The sequence below is a fragment of the Tupaia chinensis genome, unplaced genomic scaffold, assembly GCF_000334495.1.
Source record: "Tupaia chinensis unplaced genomic scaffold, TupChi_1.0 Scaffold145652_1, whole genome shotgun sequence".
Lineage (NCBI taxonomy): Eukaryota > Metazoa > Chordata > Mammalia > Scandentia > Tupaiidae > Tupaia > Tupaia belangeri.
In genome coordinates, this window is record NW_006205509.1 from 2,053,787 (window position 1) to 2,063,898 (window position 10,112).

The 10,112-nt window shown below is 51.7% G+C and overlaps 1 protein-coding gene across 1 annotated transcript in view; it reads left to right on the forward strand.

Moving 5' to 3' along the window:
- The first annotated feature begins 3,705 nt into the window (after nt 1-3,705).
- The window catches only part of NCKAP5L (NCK associated protein 5 like), an 18,848-nt gene continuing 12,441 nt past the window's right edge, over nt 3,706-10,112 (forward strand). Inside the window, exons 1-5 of the mRNA XM_006168195.3 lie at nt 3,706-3,911; nt 7,609-7,670; nt 8,760-8,918; nt 9,605-9,673; nt 10,085-10,110. Of these exons, the coding sequence (XP_006168257.1) occupies nt 3,833-3,911; nt 7,609-7,670; nt 8,760-8,918; nt 9,605-9,673; nt 10,085-10,110 (395 nt within the window). The 5' untranslated portion in view covers nt 3,706-3,832. The remainder of the gene's footprint in view (nt 3,912-7,608; nt 7,671-8,759; nt 8,919-9,604; nt 9,674-10,084; nt 10,111-10,112) is intronic.

Consider the following 10,112-nt stretch of genomic DNA (forward strand, 5'->3'; position numbering starts at 1 on the left):
TGCGGCTCCAGCCTCTTCCGCCTCGCACTCCCTTGTGCTGACTGCAGCCCGGCGGCAAGCTGTGCGCTGGCATTTCCTGTGGGCTGACTGTGTGCCAGGTGCCGTGTGAGGCCTTCCGCAGACCTTCGCGCTTCTTCCCACACCTGGCCTAGGAGGCTGAGCCCATTTCTGTCCCCAACATACGAATGAGGAAACTGAGAAGGGGAGTTACGTAGCTTGTGGAAGCCCCACACTGCCCAGCTCTAGCGTCCAATTGTTTTTTTAGTTTGCCAGAGGGTGAGCATCCTCACCAGAGAGACAGAGAGATAGAGAGAGAAGGCCAAGAGAAAACTCCTCCACGGGGAATGGGCACGCCACAGTCTCTTCTCCTCCATCTCTGCTTCTGTTCAGGATTCTGGGCATGCATACACACACACACACACACACACACACACACAGCATATTTTCCAAGCCACCAGGTCCAAACTTGAACCACACAGTCAGCCATTTGGGATCCAGCCACCTTAACCACCATGCCACCTGACTGGCTCTGAACCAGTTCAAGTACCTAACAGCCACGTGTACCTGTGGCTACCATTTAGACAGCACAGACTAATTGTTTTCATCATTACAGAAAGTTCTACTAGACAGCACTGTTCTAGAAAAGTGATTCTCGGGGCTGGCAGGTGGTGTGGTAGTTAAGATGCTAGACTCCCACATGACCGACTGCAGTTCAAGTCCTAGACCTGTCGGCTTGCTTTCTCACTTTCTCTCTCTCTTTCTCGGGTAAAATTAAAACATAAATAATAATAATAATAACAGATAAAATAAAATAAATAAATACATTTTTAAAAAAGTGATTCTTGGGGCTGGCAGGTGGCATGGTGGTTAGGAGCATTGGACTCCCACATGGCTGACAGTGGCTCAGGTCTCAGACCTGGCAGCTTGCTTTCTCACTTTTTCTCTCTCTCTCTTCTCTCTCTCTCTCTTCTCTCTCTCTCTTCTCTCTCTCTCTCTCTCCCTCTCTCTCACTCTTGCTTTGTCCCTCTCTGGTCAAATTAAGATAAATAAATAAATAAAGTTAAATAAGATCATTCTTTTTTAAAAAAGAAAAGCATGTGGAGGGGACCTTTTGTCAAAAAGTTTGAGAACCACTTTTTTTTAAAGAATTATTTTATTTAACTTTATTTATTTATTTCAATTTGACCATAGAGGGTCAGAACAAGAGAGTGAGAGAGGGACCAGCAGTTGGTGTAATGGCTAGGTCACTGGACTCCCATGTAGTCGACCACAGTTCAAGTCTCAGACCTGGTGGCTTAAAGCCAAGCTGTGTGTATGTGCGTGTGTGCCCAGGATCCTGAGAGGAAAATGGAGGAGAAGGGATTGCAGCATGGCCATCCATCCTGGGGATGTGATTTCTTGCTTTCTGTCTCTCTGTCTCTCTCTATCTTCCTGGTGAGCGCACGTACCCTATGGCAAAAACCTCTCAAAAGAAAAAAAAAAAAAAAAAAGGCAAGGGGGGGCAAGGGGGGGGGAGGGGAGTGAGAAAACAAGCCACTAGGTCCAGGACTCGAACTGTGGTGGCCATGTGGGAGTCCAGCGCCCTTAACCACCATGCCACCTGCTGGCCCCCATCCACACTCTTAAAAAGTCCCCAAAGAGCTTTTTTGCTATGTTATACTTATTGACATTTATTGTATTATAAGTTAAAAATGAAAGTTTTAAATATTTATTTAATTCATTTAAAAATAACAATAATAGGCTAGTCTGGTGGCATGATGGCTAAGGCTGGATTTCGTATGACTGCGTGTTCCGAGTCCTGACCTAGCTTGAAAAACATGCTGGGCAAATATGTGTGCATGCCCAACATCCCAAGAGGAGAATGGAGGAGAAAAGACTGTGGCATGGCCATCTCCCCATGGGGGTGATTTCTCACTTTCTCTCTCTCCCTCTCGTCCTCTCTCCGGCCAGTGCACACACCCTATAGTGAACTTAAATAAATTAATTAATTAGTAAACCCTTTACATATCATGATTTTTGAAAATAATTATGTCTTCCCAAACAAGCAAACGAAATAGTGAAAAAAAGTCATTGACCTTTATGTTTGCAAATGTAACGTGTCTGACTTGCAGAAGGCAGCTGGATTCTCTATCTGCTTCTGTGTTCAATCTGTTGTGATATCACATAACACTCCCTGGAAAATGTCACTGTATACCCATGAGAGAATGACAGTGATAAAGGCACAGAATATCTTAGCAGTATTGTGAAAACAGTTTTGACCTTACGGATCCTTTGTGAGGGCCTCAGGGTTCCCAGGCCACACTTTGAGAACAGTCTCCATTGGTGAGAAGCTAAGCGATTCACCTTAAGTCACACAGCACGTAAGTTCATTGTAAAGATGAGACTCTTAAGTTTGTGCCTTCTGGTCAAGTTTGTGCCTTCTGGTCTGAGGCGTTTTCCAGTACCCTTGGCTGGAGCAGGATAGATCTGGCTGGACTTGGGAGTGGGGCCCGGGCTGCGGGACTGCAGAGCCCCTGGTATGTGGTCCTATAAATAAACCCATTGTGTTGGAACCCCTTCCCTCTTCCCACCCTAGCAGCTGCTATTTTTGTTGTTGGGTTACACTGTGGGCAGGGAACAGGAGGGCTCCACGGGAGGAGAGTCAGGGATATTGAAATCAGGAAGACTTTTGCACAACTGCCCGTCCCCTGCCCTGCATGGTAGTGGAGGTTCTTGGAGTGCCTGCCTATGAGGAGGAAGTGGGGGGTTGGTGCAGTAGGTCCTTCCCCAAGGACAGATGCCTCTGGAGGGCTGTTGTGTCTCTGCTGCCAGTTGTCAGGAGAGAAGGAAATTAATGTCTGCCTTCTTTCTCTGAGGTGGGGCGAAGGCAAGTTGGAATTCTCGGGGCTGAAAGATGCTTTGGGCCAGGGATTAAGTGGCCAGTTCTGGCCAGGAGGGCCCTGGGAGGCAGGCCTCTGTCCTTAGATTCCTCCTCACCCCACCCTCCATGTCAGCCAGGGCTCCTCCTGGCTGGAAAGGGTGTTTGCTGTGGGTGCAGAAACTGCTGTTTACAAGTGGACTCCTGGGTGAGACGGGCTGGGACTGGTAAAAGGATTCCAGAAGGCAGCTGGAGAGGGGAGGCATTGGTGGGTGTTCCGGATGATTCTGTGATTAAAGTGAGCTCCTCCATCTCGCCTTCCCACAGCTGCCCGCCCCTCCCCCCGCCTAGGCCCTGGCTTTCCTCCCTAGAGGACTCTGGGGGGAACAGCTGGTGAGTGAGGGGCTCACCCTGGGCCAGAAGGCGGAGGCGGAGGCGGGGCTGAGAGCGGGTGGAGGCCCCGCCTCCTCCACCTCTGGGGTCGGGACTCCAAGTTCAGGGAGGGGTCTTGCCTGTGCCCTTGCAGGAGACCGCTGGGGGCTGCACACCCCACGCCTCTGGAAGCCCTTGTCACTTCCTGGCTTTAACGGGGAAGGAGGAACTGGGCCCTCCATGACTGAGTAGCTGCAGAGGGTGGTCACCTTGTTTCTCCGGGTCACCCAGAGACCCCGAGCAGCAGTTTCTGCCTTCCTTGTCCCTGGCTGCCTAACAGCTGTCCCCCACCTCCTCCGAAGGACAGCCAGAAAGGGCTTCGCTCTCCCTCCCCTCCTCTTCCCTCCCTCCCCTCCGGCACTGAGGTCACCTCCCTCTGAATCAGGCCTTTGTGGGGGGAGGGGCCTCCCGTTGGCCGCCTGGCGGGAGAAGCCTCCAGTTCAAGTTAGAGTTCCCGACCCTGGCGCTCTATCCCTGCCCAGGCTGGCCGGCCTCAGTGCACAAGACCCCACTCCCCAGATACGTTTTGGGGCCGCCAGAGGAATGTCTGAAGCCTGGGCCGTCCTGGAAAACCCAGGCCTGCGGTTTTCCCGGGCCCTGGGTCAGGCTGAGCACAGAGGCTGTGAGTAGAAGGACTCTGGGATGAGGGAGGAGGAGGAGGGTGCTGTGTGGCCCCTGGGGTGGGAGAGGTTCACTGCTACACCGCAGGGACAGGCCCTGGGAAGCTGACCTGGGTTGACTTTCTCTTTTTTTTTTTAAAGAGTTGTTTTATTTAACTTTATTTATCCATTTATTTGTTTATTTGAATTTGACCAGAGAGGGACAGAGTGAGAGAAAAAGAGAGAGAAAGTGAGAAAGCAAGCCTGCAGGTCTGGGACTCGAACCGTGGTCGGCCATGTGGGAGTCCAAACACCCTTAACCACACCACCTGCCAGCCCTGACCCAGGTTGGCTTTTTTCCATGAGATTTAGCAGAAAACCCAGACACCCATCTGGTCAGATTCCTGATTAGGCTCAGATTGGGGGCCAGAAGTGGTGGTATCCCTCCGGGTCTCCATATTCTATAGAGGAGGGTATGGACACAGGAAGTGTTCTCTCAGAATCTGGAAGTCAGGCTGAGCCCTCACATGGCAGCCCACCACACGTTTCAATGCAGGTGTCTTCCCTGTGACTCCTCAGCAGGCAAGACTGGCAGCCCTGTAGATGCAGGCAAGGCCCCTGTCCTGAGCTGGGCCAGACCACCGAGGTGCCAGGGCAGAAGCTTCCTCCCACAGTGAGGCTGAGTCACAGCCTTTTGCAGCCAGTGTTTCCTGAGCTACTCGGGCTCTGGCGGAGGCACATAAAGGAACCGTTACCCTGGGGTGGCTTGTGCGTTGGAAGCGCTCCCCAGTTCCCAGTTCCCAGTGGGCTCTGGCCTCCCTGCCCTGGGATCCCGAGGAGCTCCGATTTGGAGGGAGGCAGCATTTGGCTTTGTGGGTGTACTGGGTCTCCACCCTCTTCAGCACAAAACCACCACGTGCACTCAGACACGGTCCTCAGCCAGTCCTCACAGTCTGGGCCTTGCTCCTAACCGGAATACTGTTTTATTTTTCAAGGACAAAATATCTACTAAACCATCCACATCCTTGGTTTCTTTTTTTGTGTGAGGAACACAAAACCTTGGGCTTCTCACAGCTTTGTCATTATCTGTTCCTGAACCCTGGATACCCCTGTTCCTCCCATTCCTATCCTTCACCTTCTCAACTTGTTCTCTCCCTGGAAGTTTCCACTGAGGAAATAAGCGATGAGGGCTTTGAAGGAAAACTAATGTTCAAGAGGGACAGGTCTTTTGGACAATGTAAACCTGGGAGTAGAGCAGAGTTGTGGGGTGGGGTGAGGTGGAAATGGTTAAATGGTGGGGAAAACTTGAGGCCTTTTTGTTTGTTTGCTATCAGATGCATGTGCTCACCAGAGAGACAGAAATCATCATCGAGGAGGGGGGGAGGGGGATGGCCACACCGCAATCCCTTCCTCTCCATTCTCTGAGGATTTGGGGCATGCATGCACATGCACTCACACACACCCAGCATGAGTTTTAAGCTGCCGGGTTTGGGACTCAAACTGCAGTAGACTACGTGGGAGTCCAGCAATGTAACCATTACATCATCTTCTGGCCCCTATTTTTTTTTTTTAAGAATTATTTTATTCATTTATTTATTTATTTATTTATTTTAATTTGATCAGACAGGGACAGAGAGAGAGAGAGCGTGCAAATCGCCAGATTTGGGACTCAAACTGGGTGGCCATGTGGAAGTCCAGTGCCTTTAACCATACCACCTGCTGGCCCCTCCCGTTTCTTTTTTTTAAGAAGCAAGTTTTGTTTATTGTGAAAACAAAAGTTTTTTTATCTCTTCCATGAGACACACACACACACACACACACACACACACACACAGAGGGACAGGTAGAGACAGGGGCCCCCAAGGTCTTTACACCATCATTGACACCCTCCCCCTCCCTAGCAGGCCTGATTGGGAGTGAGCACGTGTACCTCACATGCCCGGGGTGACTCCAGGCGAGCCCAGGACCTTTCCTGCCGAGGGCCCCCGTCGTACTGCTGTAATTCCACGTGGCACCCTTTTTGGTTTTAATCCCAATTTGTGTGTGGGAAGAAAGATATTTCCTGAACTTTTTCATTTTTTTTCCCCAGGCTTATACATTTCTAAATATAATCAACCATGATAATGTTATGAGAAAACCAAGTTATACATGATAAATTTTTATGATGTTAAAATAACAGAAGACTTAAGATTGTTATGGAGTGTTAAAAATAGGTATTACATCACTTTTCCTTTTCCTCTGTTTTCAGAAGTCCCCATCTTACTATCAGATACACACACACACACACACACACACACACACACAAAGAAGTGTTCTCTTTTTACTGTTACCTCTGGCCTCAAAACATCTACCCATTGGGGCCAGCAGTTGGCGTGGAAGTTAAGGTAGCTGGATTCCATATGACAAATTGTGGTTCAAGTCCTGGACCTGGGTGCTTGGAAACATACCAGGTGCATGTACGTGCATGCCCACAATCCTGAGAGGAGAAAGGATTGCAGCATGGCCTTCCCCCTGGGAGAAGTGAGTTCTCACTTTTTCTCTCTTCAGCAAGCACATGCACCCTATAGCAAAAATTTTTAAAAACAAACAAACAAACAAAAAACTGGCCACTTTCTCTTTCTGGGGTATCAGGCAGAAAAGGATGAAGGCTGGGCTGACCCTTGGGCTGGAGAGCTGGCTAGGAGCCTTTTGAGAACTTCAGGGGTTCCTACAGCCAAGACCCCAGGTGAGGGGCCTGAGACTTCAGACCTGCCTGTGTGTGATCAAACTAGGTAGCAGCAGGCCCTCTGATAGCCCCAGGGCTCTGCTCTATGTTTGGGTCAGCACACGCTAATATGAAAGGCCTCATGTACGAGTGCATGCCAGACGCTCCACACAGATTGTCTCATTTCCTCCTCCAGACACTCTCTGGTCCAAGTATACTTATCCCCATCTTACAGGCGAGGAAAGTGATTCTGTAGTCAGGATTCTAACCCAGATCTGTTCAGCAGCGAAGCTCCAGAAGTCTGTACACAGGCTCTGCCTACAAGGAGCCCTGGGACAATACGGAGCTTAACTGTGAGTTGTACTGTGCACTTACAGCTCAGCCTGGGTGTGTACAGATGGGCGGGGAGGCCAGGTCTGTCCAGTGTGCTTTGCGAACCCACCATTGACTGGAGGAATGTCCCTTGCCCTGGTGCCTGCTTCTTCCCCCAGGCTGGTGCCCCTCTTCCAAGGTCGTTAGGAAAATGAGACATAAGGGTGCAAAAGAAACTCAGAGAACACAGGATACGCTTGATGTATGCAAGCATAACTTCTGTTCCTCGGTCTCCTCATCTGAAGTACAGGCATTGATAACAGCATGTGACTCCCTTTGTGGTTATGAGGCTTACCGGCGACAGTGTATGTTGTGGAGGGTCGTGAAACACTGTGGGCTCCTCCTCCTCTCGTCTGTTATCCAGCCGATTCCTGGCTCAGAGCTGAGGACCTTAGCCCTGGGTCTTTCCTGTGCTCCCAAATGCTTCTCCCATTATAGGACTTCATTCAGGTTTCTGCTTAATTGTCATCGCCCGGGTCATTAACATACCATGACCCAATGTAGAGTATCGTCGGCCTCATCCAGTGCAGTGGAGGCTTCCTGAAGGCAGGGCTCTCCGGCCCAGTGCCTGGCACACAGCAGAGGCCACTCGTGCCCCTAGAGTGCCGACTGACACCGTCTTGTTCGCCCTTGTTTCTCCACAGGCGAGGTGGCTGTTCTGGATGCTAGAGTGAGCGTGCCAGCCTGGGCGAGGAGGCAGAGACGGGTGAGGGACTCGGGGGCTTCACCGAGTGCATGCTGGTGATGGGGACCAGAGGGGAGGGGTGGGGAGGGGCATGCATTCAGCTGCATGGGTGGGGGCTGCGGGGGCCTCTGTCCTCCATGGTCCAGGTTACATAGCCAGCACCTTGGCAGGCTGGTCCTCCAGCTGCTGTCCCATAGGTGGTCACGTTTGACTCTCACAAGGACACTATAAGAAAGGAATCTTTCTGCCCATTTCTCAGAATTAGGACACTGAGGACCCATTGGTACCAAGTGAGTGAATGAACTGAGCAAGTTTCATGTGTTCACCTTGCTCACGCCAGGCCAACGCCTGTCCCTGTCCCAGGCAGGGGCCCATTCACCTTTAGGACAAAATCCTGGTTGACTTACTTGTTAAATTCAATAATTGTTACTGTGAGGAGTCATAACAGTCTCATACTTTAAGTAGTTTTTTGTTTTTATTTTTTTGGAGAGGTTTTTCCTATAGGGTGCGTGTGCTTGCCAGAAAGACAGAGAGAGACAGAGAGACAGAAAGCGAGAAATCACCCCCCAGAGGGGATGGTCACGCCGCAATCCCTTCTCTTCCATTCTCCTCTCGGGATCTTGGGGTGGGTTTAAGCCAGCGGGTCCGGGACTCGAACTGCAGTTGACTACATGGGAGTCCAGCGACATAGCCATTACTCTTAACTGCTGGTCCCTTGTTTTTAACTTCTTCCAATCACGTTTACAGACCTAATCTTTGCAATGCTGAGTGAGAGAGGTCCTGTCAGTGTTGTTTTGCAAATGGGAGACTGAGGCACATGAAGCCTGAATAACTTGCCGGTTTGAGGCCAGTCCCAGAGGCGGATTCAGGCCTCAGCTCCTTGCCCGGTGTCAGTATGGCCTTGTGTGTGCAAGTGCAGGGGCTTGTAAAACAATGCTCCCTGTTCTTAAAATGGGGAAAATGTGCATGTGTCCCCGGACCAGGAGGTGCCCTGCCTGGCCCTGAGTTGTTACAGTGTCCCTGGCACATAGGTCTCACTGATCCAAACTCTCGTAATACCGAAGAGTCCTTTGTCCTCCCCCCACACACTCCCTCTGTGCCCTGGGGCAGCCTGCCAGGGCTTCTCTCACTTTTTCCCAGGGCCTGATGTCGGAGGCCATGGACCAGACCGCGGGCGCTCCTGGAAACCCGAGGCCAGGAGAGGGTGGTGATGGCAGCATGGAACCAGACACCTGCCAGGAGCTTCTGCACCGGCTGCGGGAGCTGGAGGTACAACATGGGGCAGGGTGGGGTAACAGGAACAGCGGAGCCCTGGAAGACAGGGCCACCTCTTCCTCTGAGCATGTAGTTTGGAGTTTTGGTGCAGATGGCCTTCCTGCAGCCTGATTTGCCAGGCTGGAGAAGAGCCAAATGTTCCTCAGCAGAGCTCCTCTGAGAAGCCCTTTCCCTGCTCTTAGCTCTGCAGACCTGGTGGCAGCTCAGGGATGGGTACTATGCACAGGGGCAGCTGTCCTAACCCCCAAATGTCTCCCTCCCTTACCTCTCTTCTCCCTACTGTCATGCCCCTGCTAGCTGTAGGGAATGGGGTAGTCACAGAGGCCACGGGAGGAAGGGATTGGACGCCCCGGGCTCAGGAATCTAGCCAGGCTCTTTAGCACATACTAAGGCCCTCTCCTCCTCTCTGCAGCCCTCTCTGCCCACCCCCTACCTCAGGTCCTCCTAGCCACTGTGTCTCCCCAGCACCTGCCACCTGCAGCTTCACTGACTGAGGTTGGGGTTGTAGACACCAACTCAGCCCTTCCTCTCGCTGCCTGTGGTCTGTCTCTGCAGAGCTCCCCAAGTGAGGACCCGAGCTCAGCCAAGAGCTTGCCTCCCCTTCCCCAAGAGAAACTTGCCCGGAAGAAGAGTGGTCCCCGCAGCCCCCCTTTTGCCCTGTAACCCTCTCACTTCTGCAGGCAGAGAACTCAGCACTTGCCCAGGCCAATGAAAACCAGCGGGAGACGTATGAGCGCTGCCTAGACGAGGTCAGTGGGGTCTGCAGTGGGACTGATGCTGTCCCCAGCATCAGTCCCCAGGGTGGGTCTGCTTGTCTGCCTCCCGCAGAAGTTGGGTCAGCTGACAGCTCTGCCTTGGGTTTTCTTTTCCTTTTTTTTTTTTTTTTTGGAGAGGTTTTCTCTATAGGGTGCATGCGCTCACCAGACAGAGAGAGACATAGAGACAGAAAGCGAGAAATCACCCCCCAGGGGGGGATGGCCATGCCGCAATCCCTTCTCCATTCTCCTCTCGGGATCTTGGGTACACATGCACATGTGCCCGGCGTGAGTTCTAAGCCACTGGGTCCGGGATGCGAACCGTGGTCGACTACGTGGGAGTCCAACGACATAGCCATTACGCTAACTGCTGGTTCCTGTCTGCCTTGGGTTTTCTGTCCCCAGGTTGCCAACCATGTGGTGCAGGCACTGC